The 20,137-nt window shown below is 44.4% G+C and overlaps 2 protein-coding genes across 6 annotated transcripts in view; one reads left to right on the top strand and one right to left on the bottom strand.

The window, feature by feature from the left end:
• COQ8A (coenzyme Q8A) overlaps positions 1-10,249 on the top strand; it is a 68,042-nt gene extending 57,793 nt beyond the window's left edge. For both annotated transcript variants that reach the window (XM_083732434.1, XM_083732435.1), the window contains exons 12-15: positions 615-722; positions 1,966-2,031; positions 3,322-3,408; positions 8,839-10,249. In XM_083732434.1, coding sequence (XP_083588560.1) covers positions 615-722; positions 1,966-2,031; positions 3,322-3,408; positions 8,839-9,126 — 549 coding nt within the window. In that variant the 3' untranslated portion in view covers positions 9,127-10,249. The remainder of the gene's footprint in view (positions 1-614; positions 723-1,965; positions 2,032-3,321; positions 3,409-8,838) is intronic.
• Positions 10,250-13,286: 3,037 nt separating this feature from the next.
• The window catches only part of CDC42BPA (CDC42 binding protein kinase alpha), a 159,157-nt gene continuing 152,306 nt past the window's right edge, over positions 13,287-20,137 (bottom strand). For all 4 annotated transcript variants that reach the window (XM_083732036.1, XM_083732033.1, XM_083732034.1 and 1 more), the window contains 2 exons: positions 19,377-19,534; positions 13,287-17,744 (listed from right to left, as the gene is read on the bottom strand). In XM_083732036.1, the coding sequence (XP_083588162.1) occupies positions 17,613-17,744; positions 19,377-19,534 (290 nt within the window). In that variant the 3' untranslated portion in view covers positions 13,287-17,612. The remainder of the gene's footprint in view (positions 17,745-19,376; positions 19,535-20,137) is intronic.

The raw sequence follows: 20,137 nt of genomic DNA, 5'->3' as shown, positions 1-20,137 counted from the left end.
CTCAAGAGGCCAGGGGCCAGCGCTGTCCGGAGACACTTCTGGGTCACGTGGCCAGCGTGACATCGCTGCTCTGGCGAGCCAGAGCCGCACACGGAAACACCGTTTACCTTCCCGCTAGAAAGCGGTCCCTATTTATCTACTTGCACCCGGAGGTGCTTTCGAACTGCTAGGTTGGCAGGCGCTGGGACCAAGCAGCGGGAGCGCACCCCGCCGCAGGGATTCGAACCGCCGACCTTTCGATCGGCAAGTCCTAGGCGCTGAGGCTTTAACCCACAGCGCCACCTGCGTCCCTAAGTGACCTGTTGCTGGTCCTTATAGTTGGGCGAGCAACGTAGTTTCACCCCGACTATATCACATGTTACACGAAAGGGGCCACACTTCTTCTCGAGCTTTGTAGTTGTGCATTGTCCAAAGCAGTGACTCTTTGGCATCTCTCTCTCTCTTTCCTCCTAATCCACCTAATCCCAGGAGTCTTTGTAGCATCCTCTGCCTGCCAGACAGACATTCATGATAGCTGTGACTTACAGTTTCAGTATATTCTGCATATCTACCTAATCTGATGCAAGTGGGAGCTTTTCTAATTCATTTTTGTCCCTTTGTTGCAATTTTTGCAGATCTGCCACAACATACTTGTTTTGTGCCTGCGAGAGTTGTTTGAGTTCAGATACATGCAGACAGATCCAAACTGGTCCAACTTCTTCTATGACCCAGAATTGCAGAAGGTAAATGGCTCTAGCTGGACTTGGCACTAGCTGCTTATGCAGCACTCGCTTCCTTTTTTTTGCAATGGCTTCTTGGCTAATGTGCTCCTTTAGGTGGAGGTGGTTCGATTAGCTGGGCAAGTGGGTTTGAGGGTAGCGCCTGGAATCTAGAGTTTGTGAGTTTTAGATTGAAAAGGGATCATATTTCATGGAAACGATACAGCAAGTATGTAATAGGAGGGATAGTAAGACTCTGCTGACAATCAAATAGAATTCCACTGATGATGTCTTTGAAGGAAAAGGTAAGAAATTCTCACCTGCCAGATGCCTGTTTTCCTTTTGAAGGGCTGTTGACCCACTGGAAAAACCAGCATTGCAGGACTGTATAGCTCAGGCATAGGCAAACTCGGCCCTCCAGATTTTTGGGACTACAACTCCCATCATCCCTAGCTAACAGGACCAGCGGTCTGGGATGATGGGAATTGTAGCCTCAAAAAACATCTGGAGGGCTGAGTTTGCCTATGCCTGGTATAGCTCTTCCTCTGTGCCACCCCACCTACCTCTCTCACATATCAGAGAGCAGGACTTGGGCTCCCAGGGTCTAGAGGGCCAGAAATTAAGCAGAGCGCTGCAGGTTCCCCACCCCCACCCCCAAGCTCTAGGGAAATTTATCTTCTTTAGGGGCACTGGAGCAAGGGCTATTAAACTTTCAACATCCAGAAGACCCTTTCCATATTAACTTGTTCTGCTAAGGAAATGTGGTGTGTGCATTGCAGGGGATTCTGCATCTTAATCTAAGCCCCATTCATGTGTGCTTGAGCATAACCCCGTGCCTTCCTATAGCTGTGCATTGCAGCCACTGTGTTGAAATTTGCTGAGGGGACCCTCTTTTCATGGTGGTTACTTGGTCCATCCTCATGTTTGTGCTATGTGACCCTTCCAACCAGGTGGGCCTGTCCAATTGTCCTTGTTTCCTTAGCTTTGTTAGAACTGGGGACAAAGTGCTGAAATTCTCCCAATGAAAGGAGGGTTCTTGCCAGCCATGTAGTTTTTGTATATAAAAGCACATGTACTAAAGCAACCTGTGAAGTGTTGCTGTTTTAGGTTTTCACCCTATCCCAATAACAAGTGAGAAAAGAAAGTGGCTTTATGAAGAACTCCAGCTTTTTGTAGCACTTAATATTGTTCTGACAAGCATCCGGATGCTCTCAGTGTAATAATTTCTGTTCTAGTATAAAAAAACACATTTGTACATCTCATTCAGGTGGCGCTTCTGGATTTTGGCGCAACCCGGGGTTTTGATGAGGAATTCACAGACCTCTACATAGAGGTGAGGACCCCTAAAACCTTTTGTGATGATTTGTTGTTTTGTGGGCTTGAGAAGCATGTTTGACTTGTAAGTCGCTGGATTGAAAGAAAGCTAGAGGTTTAACTGGCTTTTTAGTTCTCCCTTATCTCAGGCAGCCCAACTTTGTTGCATTCTAAAATTGGAGAACTTGGACTGCTGTCATAATTCACTTTTTCCTAATGTGGATTTTTTAAAATGTGCAAAGGGAGTTGATGGTGTGAGGGAAATCGCTTTTAAAACCTTAGTAACGCTTAAGATGTGTTGCTGTTTGTTTTTATTTAAATGTCCCAAGTACATATTCTATTGTTCTTGTGGACAGACTCAAAATTGCCTTTTAGCAAACTGCCATAGGGAATATATTGGTCCTTTCCCAGTGAAATAGTTATTGTTGCGCAGGACCCAGAGATTTTCTCTTAAGTGGGACTTGTGCAGTGAAAACTGCAATATTTTCCTAGTAGTCTAAAAACAAATGCCATTCTGAGAAAAGTATTCTTCCCCTTTCTGGCCGTATCTGCTCAAGGCAAACATCTGGACTCTTGAAAAGGGTTCCATGCTGCCAGCAAAGAGTAGAGTCCCCTTTTGCCTGCTGATTTTTCATGGGTTGGGATGTGTCCTGTGTTTCAATTGTAACTAGCCATGTTAAATTAGGGCATCCATTCTCAGTATACCAACATTTCTTATTGTTTCACTGGTAACACAGGAGGGAAAATGACCATTACTAACTCTTAATTTAAGCATAACCACAAGGACTCCCAATTGGGCATTTAGCTTTGCAATGTGGAATGTTATCCATTAACTCTGTTCTATCTGGTTTTCCCTTCGCTTAAAGCAGTTCACAAACCAGTAACTTCTTCATTGACCACTAATAAGGAACTGTATGTCACAGACATTACTTCTGCAAATTCATTATGCTATTTTTATACACATAACATGTGAAGACTTGGTCTACTCATTTGTATCATTTATTATTCCCATGATCCTTGTTTATAAAACCCAATAAAAAGCTACATTAAACAAGGGCATGCATTCCTTTCATCCTAGTATCACATTTCCGGTCTCAAGTGAAGACAGCTGAAGTTTGTGATCTTTCAAAACTGCTCACGCTTCTTAAAGGCTTGGGCGAATTCTTTTTTGTGGGATGAAAACATATAGCTTTCCTAGTATTGACCATGTTTCTGAGTAAAGGATTTTCCTTGCTATTGAAGTGCTTAATAGGATTGGCTCCCACCTACACCTTCTGGCTTTTGAATTTTTCTTCTTCTTCCAATACAGTTAATCAAAGCAGCTGCTGACATGGACAGAGAGAAGGTGCTGAAGAAATCAATAGAAATGAAATTCCTAACTGGCTATGAAAACAAGGTACATAACAATCCACTCTTTGTTTAGCTACCGGTGCGACTTCAGTCTTCTTTAGAAACTTCAGCTAAATAATTACTCCCCTTTTGAAGCTACCTATTTATTGTATCTATAGAACCTAAATGTCTCTTGCCAATGCCACCATGGGGGTCGACATTAGCTGCAGCGCTTAAGTGGCATATCCCATCACTCCTTTCAAATCCAGCTTAATTTGTCATGCAGGATATTCACTCATTCTTCTAATATATGGGGGTATGATCGGGGCAGCTGGCTTGAGCCTGTAAAGGAGAATATCCTAAGTTTGGGATATTGGAGGTTTGGAAGCTTGTTTCCAGCAAAGTGTGGGTAGTTGGCAAGGACGCTATAAAACACACTTCCCGGGTGTCTCATGTCCCAGGTTCAATCCCTGGCATCTCTCGGTAAGGCTAGGAATGTCCCCTGTCCGAAATGTCAGAGAGCCACTGCCAGTCATTGTAGACCATACTGAGATAGATGGACCAGTGTTCTGAGTCAGGATGATGATGATAATGATAATGATAATAATAATAGTAATAATAATAATAATAATAATAATAATAATAATAATAATTTATTATTTGTACCCCGCCCATCTGGCTGGGTTTCCCCAGCCACTCTGGGCGGCTTCCAACAGAGATGAAAAATACACTAAAATGTCACATATTAAAAACTTCCCTGAACAGGGCTGCCTTCAGATGTCTTCTGAATGTCAGGTAGTTGTTTATCGCTTTGACATCTGATGGGAGGGCATTCCACAGGGCGGGCGCCACTACCGAGAAGGCCCTCTGCCTGGTTCCCTGTAACTTGGCCTCTCGCAGTGAGGGAACTGCCAGAAGGCCCTCGGAGCTGGACCTCAGTGTCCGGGCAGAACGATGGGGGAGGAGACGCTCCTTCAGGTATACTGGACCGAGGCCGTTTAGGGCTTTAAAGGTCAGCACCAACACTTTGAATTGTGCTCGGAAACGTACTGGGAGCCAATGTAGGTCTTTCAAGACCGGTGTTATATGGTCTCGGCGGCCGCTCCCAGTCACCAGTCTAGCTGCCGCATTCTGGATTAGTTGTAGTTTCCGGGTCACCTTCAAAGGTAGCCCCACGTAGAGCGCATTGCAGTAGTCCAAGCGGGAGATAACCAGAGCATGTACCACTCTGGCGAGACAGTCTGCAGGCAGATAGGGTCTCAGCCTACGTACCAGATGGAGCTGGTAAACAGCTGCCCTGGATACAGATTTGACCTGTGCCTCCATGGACAGCTGTGAGTCCAAAATGACTCCCAGGCTGCGCACCTGGTCCTTCAGGGGCACAGTTACCCCATTCAGGACCAGGGAATCCTCCACACCTGCCCGCCTCCTGTCCCCCAAAAACAGTACTTCTGTCTTTTCAGGATTCAACCTCAATCTGTTAGCCGCCATCCATCCTCCAACCGCTTCCAGACACTCACACAGGACCTTCACCGCCTTCACTGGTTCTGATTTAAAAGAGAGGTAGAGCTGGGTATCATCTGCATACTGATGAACACCCAGCCCAAACCTCCTGATGATCTCTCCCAGCGGCTGCATGTAAATGTTGAAAAGCATGGGGGAGAGGACAGAACCCTGGGGCACCCCACAAGTGAGAGCCCAGGGGTCTGAACACTCATCCCCCACCACCACTTTCTGAACACGGCCCAGGAGGAAGGAGCGGAACCACTGTATGACAGTGCCCCCAGCTCCCAGCCCCTCAAGACGGTCCAGAAGGATGTCATGGTCGATGGTATCAAACGCCGCTGAGAGATCCAGCAGAACTAGGAAACAGCTCTCACCTTTGTCCCTAGCCCGCCGGAGATCATCAACCAGTGCGACCAAGGCAGTTTCAGTCCCATGATGAGGCCTGAATCCCGACTGGAAGGGATCCAAATGGTCCGCTTCTTCCAGGCATGCCTGGAGTTGTTCAGCAACCACTCGCTCAATCACCTTGCCCAAGAATGGAAGGTTTGAGACTGGGAGATAATTGGCCATCGTGGCCGCATCTAAAGATGGTTTTTTAAGAAGCGGTTTAATAACCGCCTCTTTCAGCGGGTCTGGGAAGCCTCCCTCACGGAGGGAAGCATTCACCACCCCGCAGAGCCCATCGCCCAGTCCTTCCCGGCTAGCTTTTATAAGCCAGGATGGGCAAGGATCTAGGAGACAGGTGGTTGGCTTCACTCGTCCAAGCAGCCTGTCCACATCCTCGGAGGTAACAGATTGGAATTGATCCCACACAACTTGACCAGACAGGACTCTAGCACTCTCCTGCCCCGGCCCTGCTCCCACGGTGGAGTCTACTTCTTCCCGAATCTGAGCGATTTTATCTGCAAAAAAATTTGCAAAATCATTGCAGGAGAACATGTGGCCCGTACTGGGCCCCGATGTTACAGGTGGTTCCGCTAAATTGTGAACCACCTGAAAGAGTCTCCTGCTGCTGTTTTCTGCAGATGCAATAGAGGCGGTGAAGAAAGTCTTCTTCGCCGTCGCTATCGCCACTTGGTAGGCTCGACGTTGAGCTCTAACCTGTGTCCGGTCAGATTCGGAATGAGTTATCCGCCACCGCCGCTCTAGCCGTCTCAACGATTGTTTCATTGCCCTCAGATCCGTGGAAAACCACGGGGCTCTCCGGGCTCCATGCAATCGGAGAGGGCGCTTCGGAGCCAAACAGTCAATAGCCCTGGTTAACTCCACATTCCAGCGGGCCACCAGGGAATCGGCTGAAAGGCCATCAACATGGGATAAAGCATCCCCTACCACTCTCTGGAAACCATTTGGATCCATTAAGTGGCGGGGGCGGACCATCCGAATCGGTCCCACCTCCCTGCAGAGGGGATGGGTCGCAGAGAAGTCCAGTTGCACCAGGAAGTGGTCTGACCATGGCACTTCTTTCATTTCACTTTTACTTAGTGTCAGATCACCAACATCCGTAGAGGTAAACACCAGGTCCAAGGCATGTCCGCGGCTATGGGTTGGGCCAGACTTATTCAGGGACAGCCCCATGGAGGCCATGCTTTCCACGAAGTCCCGAGCGGCCCCTTGTAAGGTCGTGTCGGCATGGATGTTAAAATCCCCTAGGACAACCAAGCTAGGTGTCTCCAGGAGAACATCCGCCATGACCTGAAGCAGCTCAGACAGGGAATCCTTGGTGCAGCGGGGAGGTCGGTACACCAAAAGGAATCCTGTACTGCCCCTATTGCCCAACTTCCAGAACATGCATTCAGAAAACTGGGTCTTCCCAATAGGACGCCTGGTGCAAACTAATGACTTCCTAAAAATCACTGCAACCCCCCCTCCCTGCCCACATGACCTGGGTTGCTGTGCGTAAGAGAAACCTGGTGGACAAGCAGCGGCAAGGACAGGCCCATCTGCTTCATCCAACCAAGTCTCTGTTACACATGCCAGGTCAAGTCCTCCATCCATGATCAAGTCATGGATGGCAGTGGTCTTATGAATCATTGACCTGGCGTTGCACAGCAACACTTTCAGGTCATGTGGGTATCCCTTGCTGATTCTAGTATCCATCCAGTCAGGACCAGACCCGGAGGCAGGGATAGTCCTCAGACAACGACTAAACCTGCCTCCTCTATAATGACATGGTCTGGTCTTAGCGTAACTCCTCCTCCTACCCGTGATCACTGAGATCGGTTGTCCCAGTGCATTCCCCCCTGTGAAACATATCCCAGCCATTTTGTGGGCTGGGGCCCATTCACCGGCAGCCCTGACCCCTCCCCTTAAGAAAAAATTACCCCTTTAAAAAAAACCAAACACAAATAAAACAGTACAAACAAAAAACAATAAAAATTACAGAAACATAAAATCAGACAAATTCCCAGGCCCAATAAACATCCACCCCACGCCACCACCTCCACATACAAAAAATTCAAAATAAAAATTTTAAAACATTTTAAAAGCACTCTGCACCCCTCCAGCAGTAACAGCAACTGTCCTAGTGAGGCCCGTCAGGCCCAGCCCTGGGCCAGGTGGTAAGTGGCAGGAAGGAGGAGGGCCCTCAGACACTCACAGGCAGGAGAGTCCTCCTGGGCAGCAGAGCGCAGCAGTCCTTATGAGGCTTCAGGCCCCGCCCCAGGCCAGATGGTGAGTGGCAAGAAGGAGCAGGGCCCTCAGACACTCACATACAGGAGAGTTCTCCTGGGCAGCAGAGCGCAGCAGTCCTTATGAGGCTTCAGGCCCCGCCCCAGGCCAGATGGTGAGTGGCAGGAAGGAGCAGGGCCCTCAGACACTCACACAGGAGAGTCCTCCTGGGCAGCAGAGCGCAGCAGTCCTTGTGCTGCCCCAGGCCAGATGGTGAGTGGCAAGAAGGAGCAGGGCCCTCAGACACTCACATACAGGATGAGGCAGTTTCCTATTATTTCTAAGCAGGCTCCAAAGCGTTGTCATTCAAGTTTTATTCTGGTGGATTGCAGTTATGGGATTGGGGAGTTGTGGGGTGTTGGAGCTGTCATGGTCACATAGAAGGATGGTGGTAGAGCTGGAAGTATTCTAAATTGGGTCTCCATTGTTGGGGCAGTGGAGATGTTCCTTTGATTTTTGAGTAGGGTAATTCCAAGATTTTTAGCATTTCAAATATGGTGGCAGGAAGTAACAGAATATCCACTTTGCTGGCCTCGCAATACTCTTTGCTGACAGCAATAATTTTATTTGAATTTAGCTTGACTTTTTTATATATAATGCACTGTAATATTGTAGAATTGTGGCCTGGTGAAAACCTGATATGGGTGCAGTCCTTCATTTTTCTCCCTGTGGAGAAAGACTCCTGTTCAGAGAGTCCCCATTTGAATTAACAATGAAAGTGAGAGGTAGTTTATTAAGGGTCAGCAGCTTGGAGGAACATTCTCCTTGCTACCCTTGATCATATGGGAAGTCTGTGCCGCCACATTAGGCTGTGAAGGAAATAGTCCTTGATCTTGTATGTCCTTCACAGTAGCTGTGTTGGGTTGTGATTAGTGGCACTTGCTTCTGAATAAACAGGCACAGGATTGGAAGTGTTGGGTTCTGACACTGCCTGGTGTACACTGTCTTAAAAAGCAAAGCCCACTGACATCTCCACCACCATGCCAGTCACACCTGGCACCACCTGGTAGACCTGCCTAAAGTCTGCCTGCCTCTGCTTATGAGCAGACAAATAGAACATTTATCCCTCCAGACTACAACTCCTGCAATAATTGACTCTCGGTGCTAAGTGGGCTGAGCCTGTTATAGTTATTTGTGAATGTTTATTCCAGAGCTAGAGAGATTAACTATTCTGCTGTTTATGGGATATTTCCTCGTCGTTTTCATGACCTGTAGAGTTAGGAGTTACACGGTAGCTGCCTTTTTACTTTCTTTTTCCTCTGTAGAACTATTCAGAACAGCTGATCAGAACCACCCTTCTTTCCATTTTTGTTTTGCTCAGGCTATGGAAGACGCCCACTTGAATGCTGTCCTCATCCTTGGAGAAGCTTTTGCATCCAGTGAACCTTTTGACTTCGGCAACCAAAACACCACCGAGAAGATACATGGCTTAATTCCAGTCATGCTGAAGCATAGGCTAGTCCCACCCCCCGAGGAGACCTACTCTCTCCATCGGAAAATGGGAGGCTCATTCCTCATTTGCTCCAAGCTGAAGGCCCAAATTCCATGCAAGGACATGTTTCAGGAAGCCTACAGAAAATACTGGAGTAGAAAGGCAAGGAAGGAATAGTAGCACAGAACTGTTGAATGTCCCCTTGGGTTTATGGCCAATCACCAAGGTTCTAGCAAACCATAGTGCGGTGTCTTTTCTCTCATACCCCCCAGAACACCAGCAGCCTGGCTCCTGGAAGCAGAATACCCGGTTCTAAGGACAGTGTTGTTCTTTTGTTGGACTTTTCTCCTCCACTTTACACTCACCTGATTCCCTGTGTAGCCTCTCTTTTTACAGGAAAATGGTTGTAGCCTAGTGTAGGGATTGTGAGGGAAGGTTAGGCAGCTCTGTATCTCACTGTCCCAGGTATCAGCTCTCTTTTTCAGATTTTAATACTGATAGCTGTGTACCAATTTGGTTTTTTTTTATTGAAAACAAAACAAAGCAAGGGGTGGTGGAAAGAGAACCAAAACAAGTTGGCATTGAAATTGTTTTGTAGTTCTCCAAATGTCTGTGGTTTCTCCCCCCACCCTTTTTTCATAGGTCCTTTAATTTTTCTTCTTCTAAGGCAGGATACAAATGGTTTCATACTATGAAGTTTAGATTGCCAACACAACTCACAAGAGAATACTATTTTTGTATGATGCTTGCTGGGAATCCATAAAGGTCGGGATCTCCTGATGGTGCAGTGTAAGATGTGTACATAGCCTATTTTATGCCTTCAGTCTCTTAAGTTTTCAAGGAAAGTGAATATTTCCAAGGATCTGATAGAAAGTGGTGCAGTGGCGTATGTAGAATGCCCTAATTTCAAATGTGGCAGCCATCTGATTCTCTTGAGCTGAATGTATATGCAATGTAGCTAATGGGGTTCTCTCGTTAAATGGAGAATTAGAGAAGCCAAAGCTCTTAACTGTGGCATTTATAGAAACCCAGCAGTGAAGCTGAACTATCTCCACCTTCATGCCTGCATCTTTGTAATGCAACCTTTGATGGGCGTGGGGAGATTGATACTGCTGTGTTATCAGTGGTGTTTCAAGATTTTGTTGGAAAGCATAATATACATTAAAATAGCTGAACGCACAACTTTAAGCAATTGGAGGCAACTCGGCAAATGTATTTTGGGAGGGGTTTTTTTGTACAACAGTTAGTTGTAGCTGTACAACTTTCAACCGATTTCCAATAAAGAAGTGCTTGTGCAGAAGGTGGCTTGGCTGTTGTTTACTAACCTGGAAGAAGCAGCAAGTGTATGGGTACTTTTTCGCTTCTGCTTACTCTGATTCTGTTCCAGTAATGCCTCTTAACTACTTTGTTTCATAAGCACTATATTCTGCTGACAATTTTAGTTTTCACCTTTAAAGCAGGGAAGCAATATCTGGCTGGGCAGACAATAGAAGTTGTCCTATAACTCAAAAGAGATCTTCCATCTCCACCCATAGTGGAAGTGCAGTGGTGAAGATGATGATTAGAGACAAGTTACAGCAGATTGTATTGGACTGGTAAATTATGGGAATGTCATGCAGTTGTGCCATAAGAATTTATAAATCCTTCCTTGTTGGCTTATGCTCAGCCCATGGTATTCAGGGAATGCCTCTGAATGTAACGGTCCAGTTTAGCAGTCATGGCTGCTTATCCTCCATTATTTCATTCAAATCTTGGGGAGATGCATTTCGTAAATTATGTGTTGCATGAAGAAGTATGTTGAATCAATTTCTGTGTTTCACCCTGAATTCCAGTTTACACAAGCAAGGGCAAAATTTCATTAGACCATTCAGATTTTAGGAACTTCACAGTAACACGGCTCGAGGCCTGGCACCATTTGGCCCTATTCGTTTGAATAACGAGACATTTAGCAAGTCAGGTGTGTGGACAACTATCACCTATTTTTGGGAGGTTATTAACAATCCAAATGCAAACCATTACAAAAGAGGAGTTGTTGTTAAGATTTTATGAATCGGCCCAAATTGTGTGGCACACTGTTCTCTTACCTTTTTGCATGTTGGGCGCCCGCTTATTTGACATGCTGCATGTAGGAATGCTAGTTAGATGATGGCAAGAATGCAGGAAGTTTACTTACTTGCCCCTATTGTTCGATTAGTTCCTAGTGCTGCTCTTTGTTTATAAGCTTCACATTTGAGATGCAAGCCCCCTTTAGGAGTTACTTGTGTGATGGACCTGCTTAGAGCCCTGCCTGCCAGAGCTGCACAACTCCTCCTACTGTTGCCATGTTGGTGCATTGCTTGAGGCCAGGAGCCTGCTCTACAGGTGGTGCCACCTTGGGTGATTTATAACCCTCTGCAATTAGGGTTTTCAACTGCACAGAAAGCCTCACAGAGCAGGAGTTAGGTCTCTGCATGCATGGCGATGGTGGGAGTTGTGCCACCTTGGCAGGCAGGGCTTAAATACCCAACCCCCTTGCATGCATATGGAGGACTGTAGCGAACTTACTTTTTCCTCTGGGCTGCTCTTCGCAGTTGTGCTCTGTTAACTTCATTTAAAATTTGACTTTATGAGAAGAATAACTGAAATCTGTATCCTTTTAAGCTTCTATATTTAATTACAGTTAAAATGTTGGCTGATCTGGCATGTAAACCATTTGTCGTTTGACATATTCAAACTAGAAAATGCTTTTTACACTTTGATTCTCCAAAAAAACCCAACGTTTTAAAGTATGTAATTTGAAGGGGGGTGGCGAAGGTGAAATATGAAGAGATGGTTAAAGCACTGATAAAAAGTATAAAAAGCTGACAAGGGGACTTGTTGCGCCAAACACATTGGATACCAGTTGAGACCCTGATTGAGCAGATGTAAAACAGCAGCTATGGATAAGCAAAAATCGTCACGGAAAGGATACCTATTAAACCTAGTTTGCACAAAAGGTCACTTGAAGGATTTCATTCCTGTATTCGAAAGCAGACTGCTTCCTGTGTCTGAGCAGCCCTATCTTTATGTTCACCTAATCCTCTTTGTAGGGAAGTCGGAGGGAGTTCTCACTAAACTGCAAAGATGTTAAAATCATTTTTTAAAATCCCTGAAGGCTGTAAGCTTTATAACTGCCTCAAAAGCAGGGGAGGAAAAACCCCACTAAAACCTCTACCTCAAATCCAGTTCCAGTAGGGTTTCCACACTGAGCTATTATAAAAAGTAATTTGCATGGAAAGACTTTCTGATCAAGGCATCTGCCATCTGGGAATTGCTTTTTTCAGTAAGTTGGATTCTGTCTTAACCCAGCTAATGTTAAGGGCAAATGAAAAAATAAGAGGTTGTAGAAGTGCTATTATAGAGGTATTGCCAACCACGCATTAGCTGTGCTGCTGCTGTTTCTTTTGTAAAAAGGAGTTTCCTGGGGAAAACACATCAGAAATCAGCCAAAAAGGAAAGACCACAAAAACTTCAGTGTGAAACGACTCCATGTTGTTAAGTTATCTTTGGAACTAGGCAACATTAACAAGGATTTTTCTCAGCTGAGGATGGAAGAGAAGGAAGTCTAAAGGAATAACCACACAAAGCTATGTGTGGTTAAATCCACTGATTGCATCCAATCAATGGACTTCACTGTGGAGTTAAGTGTGCCTGATTTTGTGCTGAATAAAATCAGACCCTTCATGTTGTGACTATCACATGAGGACCATTATGTGCGCCGCTCACAGATCTTTTTGCACAACCAAGTGTGGGATGTGATGTACCCTTCCCAACCAGTAGCTGTGGCTGTAGGGGTGGAGCATTCTGAAAAGCAAACACTGCATCCTTTCTCTGTGACTCTGGAATCAGAAAAACCACGAAGCTTCTGAACAGGAAGTCATGTGGCAGAAGGTTCTTAATGAAAAGCTCAGTTTTCTGTTCAAGAGGAGTTCTATCTTGTGCATTTGAAAGCTACTTACCACAACCTGCTTTTTATTTTAATTCATTTCTGCTGCCCTTCCTCTCTAATGGTTGGGGGCCTGGTTTGTAGAATGCGGTCCTCCTAATTGCCTTCAAGGTCTGAGTTTCCCCCAAACCCAGTGTATTCCTTCTGCATCTCCTAGCTTAGGCCTCCTCATAGCTGTATCATTGTTGATGGGTGTGATGACTCATGGCTTGAAGCAGCTAGATGCAGGGAAAGCAATCCCAAAGGAAACTACCTGCTGAAAGGAACAAAACTTTCAATTGCTGAAATTATGTGACTACCCCATCATATCCCCTGTAGCCCCACTTGCCTCATAAGAGTCTGGTGGGGTAGGAAAAAAGACAAACCATCTGTATTTCTAATAGTTCCCTGTTTTATTGCAATACATCAAAGTAGGTTAATATTAAGTGTTACCAACATAAAATATTGGTGACCTGTCATTTATTACATCATTGACTGATCCACCTTAAATATTTCTGTGCAATAGACTCTACATCATTGTTCTGGAGCAGAGAATCTCTTACAATGTCCTCTACAACATTGAGGGCATAAATCAAAAATAAGAGAAGAGTGAGAAGAGGCAAAAAGCAGAAATCTTTCCCCCACACGTACACTTGTCAGCTTTTATACTCTAAAACAAAACAAAAAAGTGATTACATCTAGGCCATGCAAAACTGTACAATAATATTACAATGAAAAAAAAACCCTAAAAATATATTTTTTAAAAATAAATGATATGAAACCATCATACATAAAAAGGCAGGTATAATTACTGTGAAATACCAACACTGTTTTTGGTTGTGGATTGCTTCCTCATGAGTGAAAAAAATTCTTATGTAGGATGGGAGCATTTATAGAATGAAGAAGACAAGGTGACAAGTCATGTGGAATTGCCTTAATGCACAACATGGTCATAGAAGTTGAAAATCTACAGCATATTTGATCTCTGAAGGCCCCTTGTAGACTAGTTAGAAGCTCAGAACCCTATTCCAGGAAAAGCCTGATGACTGTGATTTTGGAATGAAACAGGCTTGTGCCCTTATTAGCCTCTAGGCACAAAGCCTTATTGCACTGGGCTAAACTTTTGTCATGAGCCTCTCAGTGACATTCACCCTGAGGCATATGCACTTCCTATGGTCTCCAAACAGGGCACCTGTATATGGAACGTAGGTTGGAGAGAGGTAACTTTCACACCTGTGGTGAAACGGTGTAAGGCTAAGAAAATCCCAACAAGCCTGATTTCAGATTCCCAATTTCTTTATGACTCTGCAGGTGGGAAAAAGAATTTGAGGCCCTGCTTACTGCGCACTGACTAAAAAAAGACACAGATAATTTTCTCACAGTCGAGACCTTAAAACTGCCACCCTGAATCCAATCACCTACCCAGGTTTGCATCATTTCAGTACAAAAACTTAGTTGTGCTCAGGGTACATCCTCTGGTGAACCTCATGCCCAAAATACATTATTGCATTCCATGCTTATCGTGTGAAGACATCCTGCTGCGTTCAAATACCTGAGAGAGTAACACAAATATCAACTGTATTTCCCCCCCTCCCCGCGCAAAACCAAAACTGTTCTAAAAAAAAATAAAAATTCAGGTTAGGAACATGAAACAACACACAAATTAACTTTTAAGAAGCCAGCGAATGAGACTGCTTCAGCAGTATAAAAAGGGATATTATGACAGGAATGTGTTTTGAAAAGAAAAAAGTAATGATATGTATAGGCTGTGTGTGTTTAATATAGAAAAAATAACGGAGCTGTACAATCTGAGGTTCGTTTACAATCAACACCTGATTTATTGAGCCTCAAGAAATGGGCTAAAAGCGAAAAGAGGCAATGACTGAGGTGTCTGAATTAGCCCAGGTAGGGAAATAATAGCCTCAAACTATGTACACAAAGGTGTCATCAGATGAGTCAGGATTCAACTAGAGACTATGAAAGTGCTTGGAGAAATGTAATCAGGTGTGCCTGGAAACTGAGCAATGCCTATCAGCAAAGCTTAACTTCACCAGCCAACCATTTCAGAGATATGTTTTCAATTCTGCCAATGCTCAAATGTGTCCATAATGTACTAGGAATGCATCCTAGGTCAGCATGAAAAGAAGAATACTTTTAATTTGTGAAATGGGCCAACGTATAAAATGTAACTCTTAGGATGCTAATTTCTTCTCATTCTAGACAGGTGCCACCTTGTCTAATTTTCTTTCTCAGATGGAGCACAGATCAATTGCCACAGGACCTTGCAAGGACCTCTAAGGTAACTCCTGAAGTGGATAATCGCTTGGGCCTACTGTGGATTTCAAGCCCTGGCAGCCTTAAGCAGATAACCTATTTCCCACTAGTTGTATTTCAGAAATAACTAAGTCCAATCTCTTCACAAGTGTATAGAACGGTGGGTGGGCATGAGTGATAATATCACAGGGTGGAAGAGAAGTAGAACCTTTTAGTAGCCAATGCTGAAGAAGTAGTCAATGGATTTTAAACTATGCCTGTCCTTGTGCCCTTAGACATGCTAATTTCCTGCTCAGCAAAACTGTCAAAACTGGCTGCTATGAAATGCAATTTGCAAATCTCTTGTTTATACCTGTGACAACAAAACACACATCATCAACTTGGAGATTCTTGACAAGCCAAATTCCACAGACAGGATTAGGACACCATACGCAGTAGAAAAAAGCTGTGTGTCCCCCCACCCACCCACAACTGTTCCCCCCAGTATAAAATAGCTAAATGGTAGCTTGGGGTGTGGCAGTCCACTTAATGCAGAAGAAGACACAGAACCAACAACTAGCAGACTCAATACAGCTAGATCATGAAAGACAACGCTCTGTATCTCAGAGTACTTCTAAATCAGTACCTTGCATGGTGGTAGCTGACATTTTTCAGAGGGAACCTGGGAAACACCATTAGTTGCACTTTTGTTGTTTGGTTGGAATGGTTTGATGATAGCCATGAAGTGTTACCAAAACCCAGAAGACTAGAATTCTAAATTCAACACACACCACCATCCAAACTCTTATCCGCTTGAGCTTGGTCACGTCATAAAGGTAGTAATGATCCCAAGGATTAGAAAAATCACATTCATCTAGTCTCAAATCACAAACTGCACTCAACTTGTTCAAGAAGGAAAAGGAGGAGGCAAGTGGGCTTTTTCTATTGTTTTGTTCTTGCCCTCCATTTGCAGGTTGCGCTGCTTGCTACTGTTTGTTTAGGTGGTGATGGACCTCCACTGTCTGCTCTCTCCAGAGAGGAATGCTTTGCCCTGCCAAGTGCATCTCTGTGGGATCCAACCGTCACAGTATTTCACGGCAATGATAGCACTAAACACACTAGGTCAGGCCCGGTGGGAGAGCAGGGATGACATAATAAACATCTTCGGAATAGGCGTCCTGAACTACCCGGCATTCTAGCAAATTCTGAAGACCAACAGCACGTTATAGCCTTCAGGAGCTAGAACAGCAAGTTATATATTTAAAAGATTCTATTTCAAGACCAGCGCTGTTTTTGAATTTGCCTGAAGTAGGCTGATCACTAAAATTTGGAAAGTCAACTTACAAGCTAGTGGTTGCTGGTATTAATTGGCCAGATGGGTTTGGAAACCCAGCTCCAGCCGCCCCAAAACTAGTTCTCTCTTTGCGCTGGCTTTGGCTGCATTTACTTCAGTTTTGCTTGGGGCTGAATACTGATTCTCTGCAAAACTGCCCTTGAGCTCACTTCAGGCTTGTCGACCAGCAGATCATGAGTTTTGCTTGTACAGTGAAGCAGACAGTAGAAGAGGGAGATATAGTTAAAAAGTGAGAATTATGGCTTTAGTTCATCTACTGACAAGAAGGTAATGTTACAGAGAACATTGTGAGGATGGAATCTCCCTCCAGGCTGTTTTTATCCAGTGCCATGTTCTATATCCAGATCACATCCTCAATCCATAGATTATTTAGTATGAAAAAGGGAACAACACAAGTCTTCTTAAATTAAAGGATCTCTTAAATAGGAATCCATCTTTCGCTGCATCACAATGCTTCTTCTTTTATTATATACATATGTACTAACTCTTAATTTTGCGTATTTACTTAAACTCTACTGTAGTAAAATATGCATCATTTCTTTTTAAATCAATAAGGATTTGCTGGCAACAATCAGATTGACATTCAAATAGAGTGGTTGCTGAAAGCGTGCGTTATCTGCCCCTGCAGGGCAAATTTTGCCCCATCACCAGAGATGGGTGGGTGTTGCTGTGCTAACTCTTGAAAAAATACAATGAGATACTGTGTGCCTCAAAGCAAAATCTGGTTCTCTCTTTCAGATTCTGTTTTGGTCAGTCTAACACTACTATGTTTTGTTTGGAACAGTGGCATGGTGTGGAATATACCCATAAAAATGGAAACAGCTGTAACCCTATGAAATAAAATAGATACTAATACAAATATACCGATATCTCTTGTATACCAACCCCTCCCCCACTCTGCCCTCCTCAAGGTTTTCTCTTGCTTGCTGCTACTTTTGAATCGGGGGGGAGCTTACGCTGCTTGTGTCAGAGAAAACAAGATATGCTCTCTTCCTCCCCTCCCTCCCCTAGTCTGCTTTTGGAGGGAAGCTGGGGGGCGATGACAGTGAGAGCAAACGGAGAGTCATGGGGACAGTAAGCTGCTGAGATGTAAAATCTGAGTGCTGAAGCAGTTCATGTGTCCCAGCTTGCGTGGTCAGAGCTCTCCAGGGAGAGGCTCTTGGTCTTGTGAGGAGAGATGGGGCTGGGAGGACTGCTCAGGTTGGAGCTGTTAGAAGCTGTCGAATGCCTTGGAGAGTCAGAGTCCTGCAGCCCAAAAAATGCAAGAGAACATATCAGTGAGCGGGAGCAGAAGAGGAAGGCCTGGGTGGGAGTAAGGGGAAAGGGACACCGAGGACAAGAACTGTCTGGAACCAAGTGACTGCCCTGTCCTGACACCCCACGCCTTAGCACATGAGGGAGTGATACCAACTGCTCTAACTTCTCAAGAGGATGCATCTCATATTGCCTCCCAAGTACAGTGGCTGGGAGGGAACAAAACACCAGAAGTTATTTTCTTGAAGTGCACCACTGAGGGCAGAGCTGGCCGGTGTCCACTTGGGGTTGGTAGGGCATACGGGAGAGAGACCAACAGTAGGTGCAGCCAGACTCCAGTTTTGTCCCCATCCTCCCTTGTGGAGTTGTACAAGGAGGAGTAAAGTTAGTAGGGAGTGCCACCACCTGGACTCCTTGTAAGGAAGAAGGCAGGGAAGTGTGGGCTAGCTGAGATTGAGATTGGTGGGGCAGCGCCCCATCTGCTCAAATGAACTGGCCTCCATTGATTCAGGGCTGATTCACATTTTGCCTCCATGCAAGCAATGCTCCCAAAGATGCATAAGAACATTTGCACATAGATCATTAGCACAATACCAGACAGACACCTGCCAGATATTAATGCAAATGTTGGATGAACTTGGAAAGGTGATTAATATTTTTGTTGCTTCTAATTGGTTTAAATGTTTTCCCCCTTCCGTTTGTTTTCTTTCTCTTGTTTCATGACTTTGCAGGAGATTTGGCGGCGGTTTTGTACAAAGGGTATCACTCTGTGTTATTTGTTCTGACATGAACAACTTATGGATTACTGTAGATCTTTTGCAAAACATGCTGCAAAAAATACCTTAATGAAAACATCACTTTCATTGTGCAAACTGCCGCCAAGGACAGCAGTGTCTGTCACAATCAAAGCAGCCACTGCTGAGGAGTGGCTGTATTCACAGGAAGCTTGATTCATAGAGAACTCTGCTGTGTGAATGCATCCTTGACTGCATCAACTGACCTTAAGGATAACAAAGCTGCTTGTGGACTGGGCAGGACAGTGCCAGTATTCCTCCTTCGGCAACCAGCTGCCTTTATGGCCAGTTACTTCCTGCCCCTGTCAAATTCTACAAACTAATGTGAACCAACATTCAGTAAAAATTCAGAATATAGATTTCCTTATTGCAAAACTAGTGTAATAGAATATGGACAAAAGTCAAATTGATTTCAGTGGGAAAGTGAAGCACATGTGAAAATATTTCCAGTGAAATCAGTGAGACTAAAAACTTAATTTTGCCTTGCTTCAAGCCCTGCTTGGTTACTTATTAGAGGCAGTAGTAATTCTCTTTGATGCACCACTAGCACTTCTTGTGCCAAAGGAAGAAAAATCTACAAGTGCTGCTAAAAAGTTTATTATCTCAATCCACAGTGTTTCAAGTCATACAGACTCCTGCCTTGGGGATTTCTATCTTATTTTAAATAGGAAAATACTTTTTCCTTCAATAAAACCTGTGGTTATTTTTCCTGGGGTCACTGTCCTGTGCAACACTTCTCTATCCTTTTGTTTGAGCACAGCAGAGTAAAGAACTTGGGCTCTGTGGAGAGGCTTCCCTTGCCACCCCACCCCTCCCACGTTATACCCACCTCTCGCTCATAGTCCCTCGCTGGTGCATCACTGCCTTGGTCCAAACCGCCAGAGGACAAGGAGCCATCGGAAGGGGATGCCATTGGCTGACGCTTTGCTCCATAGCTACCTCCAGAGAATTCCCTCCGCAAAGCACTGCCATTTTGTGCAGATGATCCTAGGAAAGTACCATGGGATTTAGCTACATAACAAATATGAAGGCATTATAGCTGTACGCTCTAGTAATTGTTTTTCTGAAGCTAATTTTTGTTGAACTGCCTTCTTCCGTTTCCCAGCTGCATCCTCTGTAAATTATTTAACAATTATTCATTGAAACGCCCCCCCAGCACCAATCTGGTTTTACACTGGGCCAAACCACCAATTATACTAAATGTGTAATTTGACTTCACAATCTCTTGGTTGCTATTGTTTTAGTAGTGTTTTATTTGTATTTCTTCAAATTAATCCCCACCAAGGATTTCAACATAATAGGTGTCTTTAACAAACTTCATTTCTGCAAATAAGAATTTCCTCTCATTTCCTTCCTACATACTATGTAACAAATAAAAACTATTCTATTTACTTGGGTATTCAGTGGTCTTCAGTTACTTTTATTTTACTGCTACTCTTGTTATATTGTTGGAATGTCAGTTTTTAATGAGAGTCTTATCGGCTGTGTTCTGCTAGATGTTAATATTGTTTTATGAGAAAAAACCAGTTGAAAGGTGCCTTGAAGTCTATGATTGGAAGGCAGGAGTCAAAGTATTTGAAACAAACAATA

The sequence above is a fragment of the Podarcis gaigeae genome, assembly GCF_964106915.1.
Source record: "Podarcis gaigeae genome assembly, chromosome: 3".
Taxonomy (NCBI): domain Eukaryota; kingdom Metazoa; phylum Chordata; class Lepidosauria; order Squamata; family Lacertidae; genus Podarcis; species Podarcis gaigeae.
This window is presented reverse-complemented; position numbering and strand designations above follow the sequence as displayed.